This window comes from Podarcis gaigeae (genome assembly GCF_964106915.1).
Source record: "Podarcis gaigeae genome assembly, chromosome: 10".
Classification (NCBI taxonomy): Eukaryota; Metazoa; Chordata; class Lepidosauria; order Squamata; family Lacertidae; genus Podarcis; species Podarcis gaigeae.
Window position 1 is genome coordinate 67,756,684 of NC_139686.1, and position 23,400 is coordinate 67,780,083.

Sequence of the window (23,400 nt, forward strand, 5' to 3'; positions counted from 1 at the left end):
CCTTTTCAAAGGCTTGATTATTTCTGCTGCCCATTAGCACGGTCTTAACATATTGCACAATGTTTAGTTATAAAAATGTCTTCTGCGTCAGGCAGAAAGAAAGGGAGAGAGTTTCTGAAGCAGGTGCTACTGCATAGCATCTTCCGTCACCAGAGGTACGTGGTTGTTTAGGTGGCCTTCTTGGACTGGGACCTACAAAGGAGAAAGCGAAGAAGAAAAAAAGGTCACTTTATTTGTTCTATCTGTTTTTCATTTACTGCCGCCTGCTTCCTCGCATCTGCCTAATATTTTTCTACAAATAAACCCCATAATTGCAGTGGAGAACTCAGTTTGGGCACACTGGTGCGAGCAACTGTTTGGCCCCAGTGTTGCCTCAAGCCTTCAATCTCAGCAGCAGGCAGTGACATGAGGCGTAGATTTTCTGTATTTATTTCACAAGATTTATAGACCACCCGGTTGTAATAAAACTTCAACACAGTTTGCAAAAGAATTGTAATTAATATTAATAATATTAATAATAATAATAATAATAATAATAATAATAATAATAATAATAATAATAATAATAAAGGTCTTGGGGGGGTTCTCTGAAGCTTTTTTTTTAAGGAATTCTAGGTGCCAAAATTCCAACAGATCAGAAAAGACTATTTATGTACGCAGCCACTGCTGTGCAGATGTTACTGGGCCAGAGATGGAAAGAAGACGAGTCCCTTATTGGCCCAAAAATGGAAGCAAGAAGAGTTACCGTCGATTGAAGAATGGAGGATGAGGTTAATGGATTATGCAGAATTAGATAAACTAATAGGAAGGATTCGAAACCGGCGAGACCAGAAATTCACGGAAGACTGGAGTAAATTTACAGGCTATTTGAAAAGTAATTGTGAAGAACAGACGACGTTTGTAGGGTTGCAAGAAGTTTTGTGAGGAGTATTATTAGAAGTATTGTAAAAATGGACAAGGGGGAGGAGGATTTGTTAAGAGATGTAAAGGCAATATAAAGTTAAGAAATGCATAAGAAGTGGTTAAAACGGTGGATCATCAGAGGTGCTAATGGAAGTCCAAAAAGATTGTTTAAGTGCTAAGTTCTGTGGTACATTTTATAATTTATATGTTAAAATTAATAAAAAATATTATTAAAATAAGGAAAGAGGACGAGTCCCGACCAGAGAAGAATGGCAGATCAAGTTGATGGACTATGCTGAATCGGCAAAAATGACAGGAAGAATCAGAAATCAGGAAGACCAAAATTTTAATCAGGAATGGGGAAAATATATAATTCACCTTAAAAACCACTGTAAACAATTAACATTGTTAGTAGGGTTGGAATAACACTTGTAGCTTTATGTTGAATTTGGGGTATAATGGAGTTTTAATAGATTTGGATTAATAGACAAGATGCAGGAGGAAAAGGTTAATATAAGGACCCTCAAAAGGGAGGAGGGAAGCTGAGGAGATTCTTCGGAATTCCCTTTCTATGTTGGTTGTCTGATAATTGTTTGTAAATTTTTAAAATCTGAAAGAAAAAAAATTTTTTTTTTTGAGAAGTTCTCTGACTAGCCAAGTTTCCAGAGTAAGCTTCATATTTTGATGCCAGGATTTTTCTCTCAGTGGACTAAAATTCAACTGTGCCTCAAGTTTTTAGCCAATAATTAAATATTTGCTGGAAAATCTTTATGGACCAGACAAAAGACTCCCTTTCCAGCTGCAAACACCAGATCTTTGTAAATCTCGAGGTCCTCACTCCAGCTCTTGGGATTCTGTTCCAGATGCATCCTAGCTCATCTGAGATTCTGAAACCCTAGATCAGATCCAAAGAACATTTTGCCCAATTTTTCATTTCATTGGGTTCAGCATAAGGATAATCTGCCTTCCCTAGAGCCCATGGCTCATAAAGTACCCATGAACCAACGAAAATATATATGGGAGTATCCCCCCCCCCAGTTGGTACCAATGATTGTTCCAAAGAAAGTGTGTTGGGTAGCAGATCTGGAAACGTCAAAACCAGATTCCGCAAGTTTCACAACTCGAAGAGCAAGTGTATCCCTGGACCTTCCTTTCTGGTAGAGAGGAGTTATTATTCTCTCTATTGGTTCCTTTTGCCAGATCTAGAGGATGTTGTTGTTGTTGTTGTTTAGTCATTTAGTTGTGTCCGACTCTTTGTGACCCCATGGACCAGAGCACGCCAGGCACTCCTGTCTTCCACTGCCTCCCGCAGTTTGGTCAGACTCATGTCCATAGCTTCGAGAACACTGTCCAACCATCTCGTCCTCTGTCGTCCCCTTCTCCTTGTGCCCTCCATCTTTCCCAACATCAGGGTCTTTTCCAGGGAGTCTTCTCTTCTCATGAGGTGGCAAAAGTATTGGAGTCTCAGCTTCAGGATCTGTCCTTCCAGTGAGCACTCAGGGCTGATTTCCTTCAGAATGGATAGGTTTGGTCTTCTTGCAGTCCATGGGACTCTCAAGAGTCTCCTCCAGCACCAGAATTCAAAAGCATCATAGTGGCAATTAAAATTCCCTGTTTAGGGAAGTTTTTAATGTTTAATGCTGCATTGTGTTTTTAATATTTGATTGGGAGCCGCCCAGAGTGGCTAGCGAAACCCAGCCAGATGGACGGGGTATTAATTATTATTAATTATTATTATTATTGACCAAGGGGGGGAGTATGATGAGAAGAACTGAGCAGAATACAGCTTCATGGGAGATTTTTGGAGATCAGCCTCTTTTGATAGAGCTGGCTGGACAATACTTTAAATAATGAGGAGTGTTATTGCTTTGCAGAATTCCCAATCTCCATCCCAGGGCTACTATTATCGCCTGCTCTAAAATCTCCCTTTAGAAGTAATCTCAGTTTTTCTGACTCCTTGGTCTAGGCTAGCATTCTCAGTGGCTTTATAAAATGAAATATTGGAAGCGGAAGTACACTCAATAAGCATACACAAACAGCTGCATAATCTGGCTTCCTTGAGGCATTTTGTAGCCTGTCTGAGTAGTTTATAATGGTCTGGATCACGTTCCCATTGACTTTTAATTCCACTGGGCTGCCAGTAATGGCAAGTGTGTGTTCTATTATTCTCAGTCCTAAGGACGCCATCTATTACTATTATTTTTAATTCTTTGGCATGCAAAACACATATTTAAGCACTGAGAGCCGTTCCTCAGAATACACTTACAGATGTAGATTTATGAGAGCCCAGTCTGAAACGACAGCAGATGATTTCCACTATGAATCCCCCAATGCCGTGTAAAATTCCTGCAAAAGGGAGAACAATTTGGACGTGTGGAAATGCTGCTCTTTCGTTATTCACGTAGCTTTGCAATCAGTCATAAAATTAGAACCACGTTCAACTACCAGCTACACACACAACAGGGAATGGAAACCCATGCTGACAGGCATGCCTCGTCTTCAGGTACCATTTGGCAAACATAATAACAACAATAATACCTTTATTGTCAATGTACAACCTGTGTACAATGAAATTAACCAAGCCTTCCTCCCCACAAACACTCGATCTCAGTGCACTCTGTGTGCTTGTCGCACAACACCCCAACCCCGAAAGTCAGTTGCACTGTATTATTTTCCATTCAGCAGCCTAACAGCCCACGGATAGAAACTGTTTTTTAGCCTGTTAGTACGGCTGATTATACTTCTATATCTCCTGCCTGAGGGTAGAAGATTAAAGAGGTGCTGATTTAAGGTGCTGGTTTTAACCTTTAAAGCCTAGGACCCTCGTACCTACGGGACCGCCTCTCCTGGTATGTCCCACAGAGGAACTTACAGTCTTCAAACAAAAACATCCTGAAGGTCCCAGGCCACAGGGAGGTCAGACTGGCTTCAACTAGAGCCAGGGCTTTGTCGCCTGCGGCTCCAATCTGGTGGAACGCTCTGTCACAAGAGACAAGGGCCCTGCAGGACTTGACATCTTTCCGCAGGGCCTGCAAGACAGAGCTGTTCCACCAGGCCTTTGGCCAGGGCACAGCCTGACTCCCTCCTTTGGCAATCTTCACAGAACTTTAGCCTAATGGTTGCCACCAATTTGAGTTGAATTAATTTTAATGAAATGATTTTAGAACGTTGTATTATTTTATTGTTGTTAGCCACCCTGAGACCGGCTTCAGCTGGGGAGGGCGGGATATAAATAATTTTTTTTATTATTATTACTGGCTGGGGTGTGAATCGTCCCTGAAAATTTTTCTCGCTCTCCTAAGGCAATGATCCCTTGCGATGCCATCTAGTGGGCTCAGGGGACAGCCCATAATATCATGTGCTGTGTTCACCACCCTCTGTAAAGCCTTTCTGTCCGTGGCTGTCAAGCCAACGTACCGCACTGTGATACAATAGGAGAGGACACTTTCTATTGTGGACCGGTAGAAGGAGATCATCAATTGTTGTTTAACATTGTTCTTTCGCAAGACCCTGAGGAAATGGGGTCTCTGTTGGGTCTTCCGAACCACCTGAGTGATAATGTTTTTCCAAGTGAAGTCTTCACTAACGTAAACTCCCAAGAATTTAAAGGAAGAGACTCTCTCCTCATTCACACTCTATGACCTGTGACCATTCAGATGTTGCTAAACTACAACTCCCATCATCCTGGGTCACTGGATAAACCTAAGCTGATTTAGGTTTAGGCTGATGGCGTTGGGAATCTGACGATATCTGGAGGGCCGCAGCTGAATTTCAGGTACACATTTAAAACATGTACACCTGAAAATGCAGCATGTGAGAGTTCTGAAATTCTCCCATGGTTAAGGAGTGTGTGCATGTTCTCCCATGTGATGATGATGATGATGATGATGATGATTTGTACCCCGCCCATCTGGCTGGGTTTCCCCAGCCACTCTGGGCGGCTTCCAACAGAAAATTAAAATACAATACAGTGGTACCTAGGGTTAAGTACTTAATTTGTTCCGGAGGTCCATTCTTAACCTGAAATTGTTCTTAACCTGAAGCACCATTTTAGCTAATGGGGCCTGCCCTGTTGCTGCCGTGCCGCCGGGCCCGATTTCTGTTCTTATCCTGAAGCAAAGTTCTTAACCTGAAGCACTATTTCTGGCTTAGCGGAGTGTGTAACCTGAAACATATGTAACCCGAGGTACCACTGTCGCCTATTAAACATTAAAAGCTTCCCTAAACAGGGCTGCCTTCAGATGTCTTCTAAAAGTCTGGTGGGAGGGCGTTCCACAGGGCGGGTGCCACCACCGAGAAGGCCCTCTGCCTGGTTCCCTGTAACCTCACTTCTCGGCGCTGGACCTCAGTGTCCGGGCAGAATGATGGGGGTGGAGACGCTCCAATACCACTGATTTAAAAGCAGTGACACTGTCGTCAGCAGGGTGGGAGTTAGGGAACAAATTACAAAAAGGGGGGAAGACAGGGAGAACCTACTCTTGTTTATGCCGTGGAGGGAGAGAAACAGTTTGAATAGCAAAAGGAGGAAACAGGACCTTGATAGACTTCATGAAACCCTTGCAACACAATCTGAGCTCGTACCTGTCGTCGAAAAGATTCCTCCAATGATGCCACAAAGCCTCACTAAAAACTGCCAAAAGGGCATGTGTTCTTCTGTCACCGTCACCATAAGGGAACTGATGTCGTATTTCATGAAAATCCCAGACACTCCATGACTGCCTGCCGCGTGGTTTATCACTCTTTCCTGGCAACAGGGGGGGAAAGCCGGACACAATTTAGCAACTTTAGATCGTGCGCAAGCAAAGACGGAGTATCTCGCTTGTACAAGACAGGAAAACAGAGCTTGTGAGTATCTTCTTGGCAACAGTGAGGTGGCACTGAAATGAAATGTTATTTAGTGAGGGTGGCAAAACTCCAACCTTGTTGGCACCAATCAGGCAAGCAATCGCTCCTTTTATTTGCACACCTCCTTTCCAGAGTTAAAACTGTGCTCAAGGCAGCTTACAACACACACAAAAATTACATAATTTACCGTATTTTTTGCTCTATAAGACTCACTTTTTCCCTCCTAAAAAGTAAGGGGAAATGTGTGTGCGTCTTATGGGGCGAATGCAGGCTGTGCAGCAATCCCTCTTGTTCTGGCTTCTGAGATTCAGAATATTTTTTTTCTTGTTTTCCTCCTCCAAAAACTAGGTGCGTCTTATGGTCTGGTGCACGTCTTATAGAGCGAAAAATACAGTAAGCGTAACAAATGTAGCATTTGTCAATAATAATTCATTTGCAGTTTTAATAAATAAAACAGCGAAACACACACACAACCAAATTGAACAATTTCTACATCAAAGGTAAGATCTAGAATAAAGATACAAAAAAATTAGTATCAGTAAATAACACCCCAGCCCAAGAGTCTGTTCAGCAGCCTCAGCTTTTGTAGTTGGAGTCAGTCCAGGCCCCACCCTCCCAGGCCAGGAGGAAAAGCCTACAAGGCAGGGAGCAGGTCTTCCAGGACTAACAGCCAAGATGGTCTCTTGCCTCAGTTTTGCTCAGAGAAGACTCACTGAAATTAACAAGCATGACTGAACTGGCTCCATTAATTTCAGTGGGTCTTCTCTGAGTAAAGTACAGTTGACTACCACCCTTCAATAGCATTTAAAGCTTTAGGGAGAGCTTGAATTCGTGAATTTTTGGGAAAAGAAAATCAGGTCACAATATAACGAGAGAGAGATTTTATTGATACATATTTTTTTGAACAAGATTTATATACAACTTACACCGGCATTCCCCAAGTTATCGTCCTGCACAGACTTACTCTTTCTGTTACTGAAAACTGATGGGTTTCCGCTGCGATTTTATACGTATGAAGTTTCGTTGGCACAACAGTGATAAAGTACTGGAACATCTGGTTGTCTAAAAGGCAAAAAAATGGTACCTATTGAAACAAGACTCCCTATTTGGGAAAGAAACAGTCGGCACAGACCTGCAGGCACCAATGTGATTCGAGGTGGGTCGCAGCGTTTTAAAAACAAGCAAAAACTTTCATAAAGGCAACCAGCTTGAACCGTAGCCCAATACTGTGGTTTGCAACATACAGGGACGGCCCCTCGCAGCTCTGTATTCTCAGAAGATCTTAAGAATCATAGAGCTGGAAGGAAGCCGCCCTGCTAGATTAGACCCAAAGCCAATGTTGCCTGGATGCCTCTGGGTGCCAGCTTCTGGAAATCACAAGTTGGGTAAGTGCCTGGGGGATGGTTGGCCACTGTGACAACAGGATGCTGGAATATCGTGGGCCTTTGGCTAGATCCAGGAGAGCTCTTCTTGCACAGCACCCTATTCTCACAATGGTAAAGCCTATTGGAAGCCCTATTGAGTCCACCTTAACCCGTGGTTCCCAACGTGGGACACACACCCCACGGGGGGCAATTTGATTTTTAAGGGGGGGCAATTTGAGAATGTTTAGACCAAGTTAATGGCCTTCCTCCATGTGAAAAGGAGTTCACTTTTTGAATAATAAGAATTATATTTCACGGGTGGGGGGGGATCAGGATTTTAGAGATGATTAGGTGGGAACCACTGGCCTAAACTCATCATGATTAAAAGTATTGGGTTATTTGCTAAATAAATTTATATGTGTGGTTTTTTTGTATATCTCTCTCTCTCTCTCTCTCTCTCTCACACACACACACACACACAAAATATACTTCTGAATCAGTAAAAGGCTCACCCAGAATTTAAATACACGCTAGTCTTTATATAAAATTATAATATTTGCGTTGTAGGGCTTCTTTGAATGGGATAAAAAAAAACACAACCTCATACATAAGTGTCAAAATTGTACTGTTAAAGTTTAAGTGAAGATGGATTTTTAACGACTGAAAGATAGGCAAGAAAATCAAGCTTGAAGTAGGAAATAAAAACTGTAAAGTAAGGCTGAACGGAACTTTTTTTTTACTTTTTAAACCTGCCTTTTAATATTGCTTTGACTCAGGGCAGTTTACAGCCCATACAACTGAGGAAGATACCCCCCTCCCCTCCAAAAAAATCACATTCTACTAAGAATTCGGGGAACATAAATAATGTAAGAAGACATTGCTAAAAATAGAACAACATGAAAGATACTTTTCCGTGAGGTGAGTGATACTTACGATCTGATGCAATCTTTTCAGTGCCATCTAAAGGATTGATAACCCCCGTGATGAGCTCTCCAAAAGACAAGTGATCTATCCTGTGGGAGAAGTTGTACGCTGAAAAACAGAACAGAACAAAAGCCGCAGAGTTAGCAGCTTAGCTTCCCCCAATAGCGGCCGTTCTGTTTCAAGTTATGCAGTCCCTGAGAATTTCATTCTAAGCTAAACAACTTCTAACAGCTAACTTCAAGCAAGTAAGGCTTCTAACTTCCTTTTAAAAGCGTATTTTAAAAAGGTTTCTTTAAACCCCCACAGCCCCGCACAAAGCAATGACCCAAAGTCAAAACACAGAGCTCATATATACATATATATGTGTGTTTATGTATGGTATAACAGCAGCTAGAACCCTTATAGAAAGGAACTGGAAGAATGAAACACTCCCAGAGATTACAGATTGGCAGATACTCATGTTAGAATATCTACAATTAGCAAAACTGTCGCGATCAGTTAGAGGAATATCGAAACAAAAAAAAACGAGAGAATGGATGTTATTTAAGAATTATGTAAAACTCTATTGTACAAATAACTTCATATCAGCAGAAATTGAGTGATATTTGTAAAGAAAAAGATCAAAGGAATGTATACAAAGCAAAAAAGAATGATATTATACAATGTAAACCTGTGTAAAAAAGAATGTTATCTCAAACAGTATAATGAGAAGGATGGGAAAGATTATGCTGATGAGTACTTTTACTATGTAAATAACTTTGTCTCTCTTTTTTAAAATTCGATTTCTTTGTTTCCTATCTTTGTTACTTCTTTATTATTTTCTTTATATATTTTTTTACTTGTTAAGAGATAGTACATAATGTTTGTATAGACATGCAAATCTTTTAATCAATAAAGAATTGATCGTTCAAAAAAGAAACAAACACAGAGCTCAAGTGTGTGCAGTCTTCCAGGATGCAAATATTTACGCTAACGTCAAACTGCTTATAAGGAAAGAGAGGATTTGTCACAGACTTACCGTGAGCTGGATGATCAAATAAAGAACGACTAAACAACGCGGCAGTCATTGTGTTTCAGAATATCAGATGGCTCAGTTCAGTCTGAAACCGTGGATGAGAGCCAACAAACTGAAGCTCAGTCCAGATAGAACAGGCGCTGTTAGGGGGTGATTCCCTAGACCGGATGGGTGGGAGGTCGCCTGCTCTTGATGGGGTTACACTTCCTCTGAAGGAGCAGGTTCATAGCTTGGGGGTGCTCCTGGATCCCTTGCTATCGTTCGAGGCTCAGGTGGCCTCAGTGGCCCAGAGTGCCTTCCATCAGCTTTGGCAGGTGGATCAGCTATGCCCCTATCTAGACAGGGATAGCCTAACTACTGTTGCCTATGCTCTGGGAACCTCAAGGTTAGGTTACTGCAATGCGTTATACGTAGGGCTGCCTCTGAAGACGTTCGGAAACTTCAGCTAGTGCAGAATTCAGCGGCTAGGCTGCTCACCGGAGCAAGACGGTTTGAGCCCATTGCACCAATCCTGGTCCGACTGCAATGAGTTTCTGGGTCCAATTCAAAGTGCTGGTTTTGACCTATAAAGCCTTAAAACAGCTCAGGACCGCCTCTTCCCATAAGAACCTACCCGGACCCTGAGATCATCTTCTGAGGCCCTCCTTCGTGTGCCTCCACCTTGAGAGGTCCTGAGGATGGCAACATGAGAACAGGGCCTTCTCTGCAGTGGCTCCACATCTGTGAAATGCTCTCCCCAGGGAAGTTGGCCTGGCGCCTTCATTATACACCTTTAGGCGCCAGGCAAAAACGTTCCTTTTTAACCAGGCCTTTGGTTGATCTGATTGACATCCTATGCCCTTTTAAAATGTGACTCTTTTTTTTTGGGGGGGGGGGAGTTATTGGGTTGTTGTTTTTATTTGCATTACAGTGGACCTTGGTTTAAGAAAAGTCCTGTTTACGAACAATTTGGTTTACTAACTCCACAAAACCGGAAGTAGTGTCCCAGTTTGCAAACTTTACCTTGGTCTTAGAACGGAATCAGAACGCTGGAAGGGCACTGGCGGCGGGAGGCCTCATTAGGGAAAGCGTGCCTCAGTTTAAGAATGGTTTTGGTTTAAGAACGGACTTCTGGAATGGATTAAGTTCGTAAACCAAGGTACCACTGTATATATTTTGTGGTTTTATATTTTGGTTTTATTTATATATATATATATTCTGTGAACCGCCCTGAGACCTCTGGGTATAGGGCGGTATATAAACTCAAGAAATAATAATAAATAATAATAACCAGGTCTTTCCACCCACCGATCCCTCTTGTTCCCCTTTACGAAATTTCAATGTTATGAATCGCCATTATTAAAACAGGTGAAGGGGTGCACCTGGTTTCATTTTAACCCAAATGCCAATGACCACACAGAAGATGGAAGTTGAGAAGGGGGATTATTAATGGAAGGAAATTGCTAATTGATTACAACCATATATGGAATGAAAGAGGGATTCAACAAGAACTTGCAATTTTCTTTACGGAGTGCTTGAAAGAATAGACTTTGTGAAATACTGGGATGATTTGTAACATTGCCAGCTCTAATTCTGATTTATGATGGCTTTGGTAAGATGCCAGCTCATTAGAAGAAACAAGGAGATAAACACTGAAAGTAAGCCAGAAGTCGCGGCCTGACTTCTTTCCGCTTTCGGTCTCAAAGAGGCAAAATGAAGCTGTGACAAGCCTAGAAATGAGCTTTCGAAGGAGGAGCCATGTTGAATAAAATTGACTGATCACAACATGAAGGAAATGAAGAAGGTAAACAAATATTTCACACAGCTACAGGATATAAATCCCCTCTGCAAGTTAATGGATTTGGATTTATTAAACACGATCGAAAGTCATCACATCAGTGGCTGCTAGAGGAAAGGATTAAGATCGGAATTGTGGAACTTGGATTAAGAAAATTGGCGCAGGATCAAGAAATAACATCAACTCCTGATAGCCGGAACACAGGAGGTCATCCAAAAATGTTTAATTCGAAACTGTTTAATTGGCTCCTTTGATTGTATTGTGATTTGATATGATTTGGCATTCTATTAATGTGGCCTCCATTGGATTGTTATTAATGAAAAATTAATTTTAAAATAAGAAGAAGTTGGGTAGGGGGTGGGCAAGGGACAGATTTATCCATGAAAGGAGGGAGGGAGAGAGATGTGTTCATCATCATACAAAATGACACACACACACACCCCAAGCCAATACAGTGGCACCTTGGATCTCAAACGCCTTGGTACTCAAACAACTTGGAACCCAAACACTGCAAACCCGGAAGTGTTCTGGTTTGCGAACTGTTTTCGGAAGCCGAACATGCTCTATTTTGAGTGTCACACTTCTGTTTTGAGTGTTACGCTGAGGTCTGTCTATTTTTGCTATTTATTTTGCATTTTTGTGGCTTTTTTGTTTTGTTTCTGTGACTGTGTGGGAACCAGTTCAGCTACTGATTGATTATGTGACTGCAGTCCATTGTTTACTGCTTTTATTTTATGGATCAATGGTCTCGTTAGATAGTAAAATTCATGTTAAATTGCTGTTTTAGGGGTTGTTTTCAAAAGTCTGGAACGGATTAACCCATTTTGCATTACTTTCTATGGGAAAGCATGCCTTGGTTTTGGAACGCTTTGGTTTTGGAACAGACTTCCAGAACGGATTCGGTTTGAGAACCAAGGTACCACTGTGTCTGTCCAACAAAACCTGGTGTCAGCGGTAGGTCTGAACTGGTCCGAAAGACGCAGGCAGGGCTCTTTGAATGTGCCACATCGCAGACGGAGTATTTCAAAATGTTTTTCTTCTAGACATATTTGCCCCAAACATCTCATAACTAACAATCTATTCACGCAAGATCACAAAAGGGACTCACATTCATGGCTCACAAGGGCTGCCAAGTGCGCATGGCCTCTTGGGTGGGGAATTGCCCTAAGGAAAGAGAGAAAAAGAGGGGGGAGGGAACAAAGTTTCAGAATCAAAAGGATGCGATAAGAAGGGCAAACTTCAATAGGCAGAGCAAAGTACCACTTACAAGGGGACACAGCCATTTGAAGACCAGCACACCTGGAGATCGCGAGAATCACTACCCCTTGGTGTATACAGAAGAGCAGAAGGCAGCCAAAGACCTGACATTGCTCAGTGGAGCCCATGAAATAAGTCTATGTTCAGGGGCCAAGGCAGTTTTGTCTAGCGTTCAAAGTGCATGGCAAAACTGCTGCCAGATGCCATCAATGTAATTTGGTGTAAGCGTTTTAGGAATCTGGTGAATGAAATCTTCACTGTGTCTGGCTTGTTAGTGGACATACTCCATACTGGCTACTCTTAAGAGCAACGAAAACTTGAGACAGAAAAAAATCCTTTAAAGTTGCATGAGCAGAATGCAGCTTTCTCACTCTCCACCCAGTCTCAAAATAAAATATTATTAATAATAATAACAACAACAACAACAATTTATTATTTGTACCCCGCCCGTCTGGCTGGGTTTCCCCAGCCACTCTGGGCGGCTTCCACAAAGAACAAAAATACACTAAGATGTCACACATTAAAAACTTCCCTAAACAGGGCTGCCTTAAGATGTCTTCTGAATGTTAGGTAGTTGTTTATCTCTTTGATATCTGATGGGAGGGCGTTCCACAGGGTGGGTGCCACTACTGAGAAGGCCCTCTGCCTGGTTCCCTGTAGTTTGCTTCTCGCAATGAGGGAACCGCCAGAAGGCCCTCGGCGCTGGACCTCAGCGTCCGGGCAGAACGATGGGGGAGGAGACGCTCCTTCAGGTATACTGGGCTGAGGCCCACTCCAGAGGGTCATGTCCCTGCCCACCCATCCCCAAAGCAGGGAGGGTTGTGTTGCATTGGGCTACACCAGCAGAGTTCTTACTGATGCAATATCCCTTTGCCCAATTTTCAGTGATTCGCAAACTTGAGCCCCATATGGTACAGCCCAAACCATGCACAGGGGCTGAAGGAGAGATCCCATCAAGGAAATAAACAACTATCTGACTTTTAGAAGACATCTGAAGGCAGCCCTGTATGGGGAAATTTTTAATGACTAATATTTTACAATTTTTAATGCACTGTAAGCTGCCCAGAGGGGATGCGGGCGGCGCTGTGGGTTAAACCACAGAGCCTAGGACTTGCCAATCAGAAGGTCAGCAGTTCAAATCCCCGCGATGGGGTGAGCTCCCGTTGCTCGGTCCCTGCTCCTGCCAACCTAGCAGTTCGAAAGCGTGTCAAAGTGCAAGTAGATAAATAGGTTCTGCTCGGCGGGAAGGTAAACGGCGTTTTCATGCACTGCTCTGGTTCGCCAGAAGCGGCTTAGTCCTGCTGGCCACATGACCCGGAAGCTGTACGCCGGCTCCCTCGGCCAATAAAGCGAGATGAGCGCTGCAACCCCAGAGTCGGTCACGACTAGACCTAATAGTCAGGGGTCCCTTTACCTTTAAGCCGCCCAGAGTGGCTGGGGAAACCCAGACAGATGGGCGAGGTATAAATATTAATGATGATGATGATGATGATTACTATATCAGTTGCCTGAGCTGCCCTCTGCCAACACAACCACTGGATACAACCCTAACACTAAAGGTCTGAGAAAAAGGACATTATTCACAGTGAGGAAACAAGCATGTGACTTGAGATTCCTCAGTGGCAGGCTAAACAGAAAGTTAGGAAATCAGCACAGCCCAACAGAATGATCCACCCTCCGCAGCGTACTGTTCTGGAGGTTTTCCAGACCCCACTGAGACAATTTTTTTGGGGGGGGGGGAAGCCCTGTAGTGCTAGTGAATTCCTTGCCTACGTTTTCGCAAGCAGGACCAGTTTGTTGACTCCCATCCCAAGGGGTTCACAGGTAGATACTGTGGTGCCCCGCAAGACGAATGCCTCGCAAAACGAAAAACGCGCAAGACGAAAGGGTTTTTCGGTTTTTGCGTCGCTTCGCTAGACGAATTTCCCTATGGGCTTGCTTCGCAAGACGAAACGCCTTGCGAGTTCTTGCGATTTGTTTCCTTTTTCTTAAAGCCGCTAAGCCGTTAATAGCCGTGCTTCGCAAGACGAAAATACCGCAAGACGAAGAGACTCGCGGAACGGATTAATTTCGTCTTGCGAGGCACCACTGTATTCAAAACGTCTAATCTTGAGAGGAGAAAAATCCCAAAGGGCTTTTTAAAAAAATCAAAAGCAGTGTTATAAAAAAGGGGGGTGGGAATCACCTCAGGGTCAGGGTTTGAGCCCCACGTACAGCAAAAGATTCTTGCATTGCAGGGGCCTGGAAAAGATGAGGATGGACACAATCATAGCTTTCCAGGTCTAAAAATCTATGATTCTATGAATTTGTTTCAAGGTAGACATGTGTATGATCTCACTACTGATCTGTCCATCATAAAGCGAAGCCCCAACATGCCGATAACGGAGGGAGGAGTTGGTTTATAGTCTTTTCAGTAAATGAAATGAACATACTTGCCCACAGTTATGTGAAAGTTCCCTGCGACTTTATTAACATACAGCTGCCCATGAATTCTGCAGGCATCTGGAGGTTGCGATGACTTGTCCTCCCTAATGGAAGAAGGAAAACGAGTTACAGCCATGGATAACGTTACCTTTCACGCACCGCGGGCATTTCTGTGTCACCAGTTGAACTATTTGCAGTACTGGGCAAACAAACGGCAGAAGAAGCCAAAATTTGAGCTCCTCAGGAGCCCAGAAGTCATTGTTGACTTCAGCCTATGACAGGAAGAAAAGAAAGGGCATGCTTGATTTCAGAAGCAAAAAGAGATACAGTGCCAACAAGGGCAACATCCAGGAAGAATGTGCTTATAGGCCTGAGCTATTTCGGAATACATGTCAGAACTGTCAAATCGCTTCCTTTCCCTGCCCTTAAGTTCCTCAAAAACGCATTAAAGAGCCATTAGTTTCACTGGAACTTGCTGGTGAGGAAGCGTACTAAAGAAGTGAGTAACCTGCAGATCAGTATGACGACCACATGTATATACCGTATTTTTCGCTCCATAGGGTGCACCTGACCATAGGGCGCACCTAGTTTTCAGAGGGGGAAATCAAGGGGGAAAATATGATTCTCCCCCCCCCCCCAGCTCTGGGGAGCTTTGCATGCAGCCTGTGCACTTCTCCCAGACCTTCTCCCTGCTATTGCGGGAGGTGGGGGAATTCCCCCATCTCCCGCAAAAGCCCACAGGAGACGCGCACCCTTTAAGGAGCGCATGGCTCCTGCGGGCTTTTCTGCGAGGAGGGAGAAGGGACTGACATGGCCAGTCAGTCCCTTGTCCCTCCTTGGGGAAAAGCCCCCAAGAGCGGCACGCTCTTTAAAGAGTGTGCAGCTCCTGCGGGCTTTTCTACCAGGTGGGGGAATTCCCCCACCTGGTAGAAAAGCCAGCAAAAGCCACGTACCCTTTAAAGAGCATGTGGCTTTTGCAGAAGCAGCACACTCTTTAAAGGGGCTGCGCGGCTTCTACTGGCTTTTCTGGAAGGTGGGAGAAGGGACTGACGAGGCCAGTCAGTCCCTTCTCCCTTCTGGGGAAAAGCCCCCAAGAGCTGCACGGAGCTTGTGTGCAGCTCTTGGGGGCTTTTCCCGCCTGCCTCCCCCCTGCATTCGCTCCATAAGACGCACACACATTTCCCCTTGCTTTTTAGGAGGGAAAACGTGTGTCCTATAGAGCGAAAAATACGATAATTATTATTTTTAAGTCCCCTGCATATAGCAAATGCTTGAAGCAAAGGATGAACCGCGAATCGCGAACGTTTACCTTGGTGGTAGTGCTGTCGAGGCACTTTTTAGAGCACTTTTAAATATTATGTCTTGGAGGGAGTGTTCTTCCTGCAGCCTGCTCTGAATTATCTGCAGCATCCTGCAATTCAGATGGATAACGGAGAAAGAATTCAGCAGCGTAAAGCAGGGCTGGGAAACCCACGGCCTTCCAGATGTTGTTTGATGCCCAACACACCTCATCCTTGAGTCCAAGCACATCTGGAGGACCACAGGTTCCTGACTCCATGTGTGACATGGGCACAATAAAGCTGTACAATATTTCGTGATCTATACACAAATATGCACAAGATACTGGCTACTCTTATTTGCGAGCAACAAAAATTTGAGACAGGAAAAAACCTTCAAAGTTGCACCCAAAAGGCATACAGTGAGGGAAAGAAGTATTTGATCCCCTGCTCAATTTGCCCTCTGACAAAGAAATGACCAGTCCGTCATTTTAATGGTAGGTTTATCGTAGCTGTGAGAGACAGAATCTCTGAATTTTTGTCTTCTGGGTTTCCAGGGGTTTTCCTGTTGTTATTCTGTCCCTCACAGCTACAATAAACCTACCATTAAAATGACGGACTGGTCATTTCTTCGTCAGAGAGCAAACAGGCAAATTGAGCAGGGGATCAAATACTTCTTTCCCTCACTGTATGAGAAGGCAGCTTTTTCTCTCTCTCCACTCAGTCTCAAAAAAGCCTCTCCAGAGGGTCCTGTTCCAGCCCACTCACCCCCAAAGCAGGGAGGGCTGTGCTGCATGGGGCTACGCCAGCACAGCTTTTGCTGACGCAATATCCCTGCGCCCAGTTTTAGATGATTCCCAGACTTGAGCCCCATATGGCACAGGCCGCACTGCACAAAGACGCTCTCAGCCCCACCGTATGAGCAAGGGAGCCCTTAAAAAACACAGTGCTTGGAGGCAGGCAGTCAAGTCAAGTCGAAAGGATCACTGGGAGGAGCACAGAGAGAAGAAACGCAATGGTGCATCTGCAGCGGCACAACCGGACGCCTTCAACTGCCCCAGCTGCAGCAAAACATGTCTCTCCTGTATCGGTCTCTACAGCCACGGCAAGCACTGCAACCTTCCAACAGCTTGACATCACCCCCAAAGGCACACTCCTCCCTTGTCTTCCGAGACAGACGGATGCCAAGGAACCGGGGGTTGGAGACCGGCACTTTGTATTGTGCTCTGATGCAAACTGGTAGCCAGTACAGCTGCTTAAGAACCGGTGGGATGCGCTCCATCAGACTGGTTCTAGTCAGCAGCTGTATACCGAACTAAGCAAAGTTTCCAAGCTGTTTTCGAAAGGCAGCCCCACAAACAATGTGCTGCAGTAGTCCAGGGATGAGGGACCTTTGACCCCAAATATGTTGCAGGACTCCAACTCCCATCAGCCCCAGTCAGCGCAACCATGGGTCAAGGATCATGGGAGTTAAAGGTAAAGGTAAAGGTACCCCTGCCCGTACAGGCCAGTCATGTCCAACTCTAGGGTTGTGCGCCCATCTCACTTAAGAGGCCGGGGGCCAGCGCTGTCCGGAGACACTTCCGGGTCACGTGGCCAGCGTGACGAAGCTGCTCTGGCGAGCCGGCACCAGCACAGCACACGGAAACGCCGTTTACCTTCCCACTATAAAGCGGTCCCTAATTATCTACTTGCACTTTGACGTGCTTTCGAACTGCTAGGTGGGGCAGGAGCTGGGACCGAACGACGGGAGCTCACCCCGCCGTGGGGATTCGAACCGCCGACCATACGATCGGCAAGTCCTAGGCGCTGAGGACTTACCCACAGCGCCACCCGCGTCCCATCATGGGAGTTACAGCCCAGCAAAATCCGGAAGGATGCAGGTTTTCCCAACCAGGCAGTAGACCGATCTATGACGACTGTGGCCAAAATGCAGAAATTACACAGCAAATGGACTTGAACTGCAGAAGGCCCCTAAGTCCATTGTGAGCTATTAGCTGTTTACTTTTATTTCTTAGTTTTAAGTGGAAACTGTGTGTGTGTGTGTCAAATTTAAACACCCACCCTTGTTCGGCCTGCTTACATACACTGTATTGCACCTGTATTATTTCTTACCTTTGCCACTCTCTTTGCAAAGGACTGAGTTCAAAAATTACCTGCAACGGAGAAGATCGACATTCAGTAAAGCGTTCCGCAAACCAAGCAAAAATTAAAGAATGCCGTGTTAATTTCACACGCCATGTAACTATCTTAATTTTCCAAACAGCAACAAGAAAGATTTAAAAAGAGATAGTCACAGATTTGAAACTGGTTTTGTATCCCTCACATTACTTTGTTGTTGTTGTTTAGTCGTGTCCAACTCTTCGTTACCCCATGGACCAGAGAACGCCAGGCACCTCTGTCCTCCACTGCCTCCCGCAGTTTGGTCACATTACTAGATTTTATTATTTTTTTAAAAAAAAAATATTTTAAGAAATGGAAAATGTTCAGCCCCACAGCAGTGATCAATCCTCAAATGAAACTAAGCTTATGTTAATGCATGAACTTGCCTTCAATTCTTGCTATTTTTGGCATTCCCCCATCCCCCAGTCTAAAATGTAGACTACAATATCCTTGGAACAGGGACTTTTATGGTACTTGGTAAGGCAGTGTTTCTTAAACTCAAGTCCCTCGCTGCCGTTGGACTACAATGCCCATCATCCCTGATCACTGGTCCTGCTAGCTATGGATAATGGGAGTTGTAGTCCAACAATAACAGGGAGAACCCAGGTATTATGAACACTCTTTAAGATTCATCCATCTTGTTTTACACAGCTAAACCTTGTGCACAGGGCCTCTGCGAACTGTGGATCTTTGCCTAGGCTCATTAAAATGAAAAGTAGTTTTCTATGCCCCTCTACATTTGAATAGAATGTACATTTATGAATAGAATATACATTTATGAATGGAATGGAGCGAACTTACTGGCTCATAAACTAATCCATCCGCAGAGGATACCATTGTTTCTGCCAGATCTAGAACGTCAGCCCCAATATCTGTTGCAAAAAAAGTTTAAATGTTAAGGCAGGCAGGTAAGAATAAAAACAGGCCTGTAAAACCGGCATATCTAACAGCTCTTTTTCTAACGGTTGGTCTTGAAAAACGTCGGGTTTTCTTCCTTCTGCCTCTTAAGGAGATCTCAGTTTGTCACAGCGACCTTTGGTGCCGCACACGTGAAAAAAGATTGTGCAATGGTGAGTTTTTTGAGCCGCCCAATTGCAGCACCTTAAGGGACCCGTTTCTCCCTAATGAGGACTTTGGAAATGTCACAGTCCTTTCATGACAGCAAAGCGTGGTTTGTTGCTACAGACTGCTGTCAGCACATCTGATAAGTAAAAAAGGACAAGCAAATTTTACAATGCCTTAGTTCCGGAAAAGGTTGCCGCAAAGTATATGGGGATTATTTCAGCTCATTTTGCTTTATATTAGCTCCATTGTGCAATTCTATTTTTCTTTTTCTTACAGTAAGAAAAGAATGGATTCTTTTCCCCCCCTAAAGACAGAACTGGGTTTATTATTTCCCCTTTTCCAAGTAAAAACCATAATTGTGAGAGGCAACAGAAAAACCCCACAAATGTCTTATTATCTAAAGTTTTATGTGATGCAAAGCTCATCCTGCTTAACAAGTTGAACTTAGTCCAGAGCATTAGTAAATGAGGATTTATATCAGAGAAAAAGCAGAAAAATCAGGTTTACTTTGTGAATTAAGGAATGTCTGCACTTAGAAATATGGAAAGCACTTGCTCTGAGCAGATTTACCACATTAAGTTTGTTTTATAGAAAAATGGGGTAGTGTAATAAAGTACTAGAAAATGTAAATCCACACATTTTATTATAATCCATTCCAGTAAAACTTTACAGATATTATTATGTAGATCGAGAAAGCTATATATAATATATTTCCATTATTATTATTTATTATATTTTTAACATCACTTCTTTTGGATTACTACTAAATAAAAAGGGAAAAGGAAATATACGTATGTGTGTGTGTGTATTTAAAAAAGAAATTATTGCTAAAATTAACATCCCTGTGCCATGAGGTAAATGAACACACAGTCCCGGGGACACAATTTTTGGCATCAACTCTTGTTTTTGTGGGTAATAGATAGTGCCCTCCTATTACTGTAACAAAAATAGTAATTTCAAACTGAAAAAATTAACAGCATTGAATCAGAATACTTACACTGACACTTCATTGCGACAGTAATGTCTATATTGATTCTTAATTTGCTATGGGAAAAAAGAAGACACAGCATGTCAATTTCACAAAAGCTACGTGAGATTGCTGTAGAATAAAGTCGTACCTTGCTTGTCAAATGGAATCCGTTCAACTTCTGAAAACGTTCGACACCAAGGCGCGGCTTCCGATTGGCTGCAGAAGCTTCCTGCACGCAATCGGAAGCCACGTCGGACGTTTGGGTTCCAAAGAACGTTTGCAAACTGGAACACTCACTTTGTGGTGTTCAGGAGCCAAAACGTTCGACTCTCAAGGCGTTCGGGATCCAAGGTACGAGTGTAATTCTCATGGCATACAGTGGCTCACACGTTTCATAAGAGACAGCAGATCATTTGTATCCAAACTACGAGTGTGTACCGTGAATTCTGAGCCAGAAGGCTAAAGGCAGATTTAGAGAGGCATTTGCCACATTGCAAAAGAATGGTGGGCGTCACCTCTTGACTTCTGTAACAAATTAATAATAATCATAATCATAATCATAATAATAATATATTTATACCCAGCCCATCTTGCTGGGTTTCCCCAGCCACTCTGGTCAGCTTCCAACAAAAGATTAAAAATACATTAAAACATCAGTCATTAATAACTTCCCTAAACAGGGCTGCCTTCAGATGTCTTCTAAACGTCAGATAGTTGTTTATTTCTTTGACATCTGATGGGAGGGTGTTCCACAGGGCGGGCGCCACCACCGAGAAGGCCCTCTGCCTGGTTCCCTGTAACTTTGCTTCTTGCATGTTTGCCCTTCCTCAGTTTGCACATAACGCTGCATGCAAACCACGAGCTAAGTCCCTAATCTCCCAAATCACAGTTTTTATTATTCAAACAATTATGTTTGGGCTATCTCACATGCGACTGCTGCCCCAGAAGTGTGGTGAACACCTCATGACCGCAAAGTATTGTATTCCTGCTCCTCTTTCAAATTGCTGTTTGTGGCTCCCGAGTAAAGAACATTCTGCTTAGTGCTCTATCTATGTCCAGTTAAAATGCTGATCATTTTGCACTCGAGGCCAATGACTACTGCAAAATCTCACCTTGGCAAAGCATTTCTCCTCGCAGAAAGCCTCAATTAAGCTATCTGAACGGGAATGCTTATAATTTGCTTCACTTCTGTTTGCGTTCACACCCACAAGAGGAAGTAAGGAAAGGAACCAAGTTTGCATTTCTATTTAAAGCAAGACGTAACGTCCCTACATACAAATCAGCACCAGATAAATGCGGGTGTTTCTGCGAGTTGAACAGAACCGTCTCAAGAAATCAGAAAAACTCCTACGAAAGTACCTACATTCAGTGACTTCCGTGTGCATAATACTGTGAACTATCACAGTGCTTCTTAAAAGGTTGGAAGGAATATTGAAAGATATGCAGAGCCTTGGATAAGGTGGAAAGGCAGAAGCACTCAAAATACTCTTTTTCTTTTATATAAGGAACAGGAAGTTGAAGCAACTCAATAGATTTAGGAAGGAGCCCCCACATTTAACTGGTCAAACAAGGCAAGATAGTTCACCTGGGATTTCTTACCAAGGGGTACAGCGTCTCAAAATTTCCAGGCACCTCCTCCTCATTAGACTGATGCTGACATCAGCCAATTATCTCCATGACAACAATGCAAGGAGCCAAAATGCACAACAGCTATTATTTGCCAAAGCATTAAGATCACATCGGCTTCAAACAGAGAGGCAAGACGCTGATGATTCCCCCAAGCGATGCCCAGCAGGCAGACACGTGGCAAAATGTGCTCTGATCTGAATATTATTATTATTTCTCAACTTGGGGGATGCGAGGCAGGCTACCCGTTAGCCATGTTTAAGAGACTAGGAGCAAGTGGCGGATTGTATGCTCTCTTCCCATCGATTACAAATTCATTGCAAGCTTTAACCACTGTTATAGCACCGAGATTAACCGTGGTTAAGATGAACTTGGGTGGGGCCATAAACAAGAATTGAAGTCAGGGCTTCAAACAGCTCAAAAATCACGGTAAATAGACTTATAGCAGATTAAAAACCCTGGACGGAATGAAAAGGTGTTCAGCTGATTGAAAATGGCATGAAAAGTATTGGGGGGGGGGATAATTTTATAACCAGGATGCCACCACTGAAAGGACTCTTTCCCCAGTAGTTACCAAGTGGAAAACTCCCCAAAATGGGCCCCAATGAAGCCTTAAACCAGGGGTGCCCAAACTTTTTTCAAGAGGGCCAGATCTGATGAAGTGAACAAGTGTGAGGGCCGACTGCAGTTGTTGAGCTCTTTTTAGGATTGAGGTTGTTCAGATTTTTTTACAATTCTACCCCAAAGTTGCTGAGCTTTTTTTAGGATTTTACCCCAGGACATATACTGCCAAAGGGGAATGATTTATTTAATGAAGGATGATTGTTAGCCACCCTGAGCTTTTCTGTGAGGAAAGGAGATATACATTGGTTTTATATTTTGATTTTGTCCTGTGAACCGCCCTGAAACCTCCCGGTATAGGGCGGTATATAAATTCTATCAATCAATCAATCAATCAATCAATCAATCAAAATAGGTAAATAAAGGTGAAGTCTTGTGGGATAGGGCAAGGAGACTTCACCCTTGAGGGGAATGACTGCACAATCCTGCAGGCCATTTTTAACTCTTAACCATAAAGGTAAAGGGACCCCTGACCATTAGGTCCAGTCATGACTGACTCTGGGGTTGCGGCGCTCATCTTGCTTTACTGGCCGAGGGAGCCGGCGTACAGCTTCCGGGTCATGTGGCCAGCATGACTAAGCCGCTTCTGGCGAACCAGAGCAGCGCACGGAAATGCAGTTTACCTTCCCGCCGGAGCAGTACCTATTTATCTACTTGCACTTTGACGTGCTTTCGAACTGCTAGGTTGGCAGGAGCAGGGACCGAGCAACAGGAGCTCACCGACCTTCTGATCGGCAAGTCCTAGGCTCTGTGGTTTAACCCACAGCACCACCCGCGTCCCTGCACTCTTAACCATGGCCAGCAGCAAATGGATAACTGCAAGAAGATGCAAATCCAATGGTGTCAGACTTTTAAATACTAAGTGCCTAACCAGCATGGCAGCTGATTCTGAAAGGCAGGAAAGCACATTAATTCCTACAGGATGTGACCAGCAAGCTCATGGGCTTAGGTGGTGGATTTGATCACAAGCTCAAGGACAACGTTCACATTAGAAGTAACCAAATCAATCGTCATGTGATTTCTTCCTACAGACATTACTGAGAAGGCATGGAGTTCAGCCACACCGTAATGGTTCTCGTGCTGCCAGAATAACATGAATTATCCCCAGGTAACCGGTCACATCTGTTGGACTCTGACTAAATGCCATGCTTCCTCTCCTCAATTCTTCT

General features: G+C 43.7%; 2 protein-coding genes across 2 annotated transcripts in view; one reads left to right on the plus strand and one right to left on the minus strand.

Annotated features, from left to right (window-relative positions):
- ERGIC2 (ERGIC and golgi 2) overlaps nt 1-23,400 on the minus strand; it is a 33,351-nt gene continuing 9,951 nt past the window's right edge. Inside the window, exons 5-15 of the mRNA XM_083701611.1 lie at nt 20,012-20,058; nt 18,751-18,821; nt 17,902-17,942; nt 15,819-15,920; nt 14,518-14,613; nt 11,937-11,992; nt 8,046-8,144; nt 6,713-6,810; nt 5,485-5,647; nt 3,170-3,249; nt 1-192 (exon numbers count right to left, since the gene is read on the minus strand). Coding sequence (XP_083557737.1) covers nt 127-192; nt 3,170-3,249; nt 5,485-5,647; nt 6,713-6,810; nt 8,046-8,144; nt 11,937-11,992; nt 14,518-14,613; nt 15,819-15,920; nt 17,902-17,942; nt 18,751-18,821; nt 20,012-20,058 — 919 coding nt within the window. The 3' untranslated portion in view covers nt 1-126. The remainder of the gene's footprint in view (nt 193-3,169; nt 3,250-5,484; nt 5,648-6,712; nt 6,811-8,045; nt 8,145-11,936; nt 11,993-14,517; nt 14,614-15,818; nt 15,921-17,901; nt 17,943-18,750; nt 18,822-20,011; nt 20,059-23,400) is intronic.
- LAMB1 (laminin subunit beta 1) overlaps nt 9,913-23,400 on the plus strand; it is a 164,675-nt gene continuing 151,187 nt past the window's right edge. The window contains exon 1 of the mRNA XM_083701269.1: nt 9,913-9,960. The gene's annotated coding sequence lies outside the window, so the exon portion shown is untranslated. The remainder of the gene's footprint in view (nt 9,961-23,400) is intronic.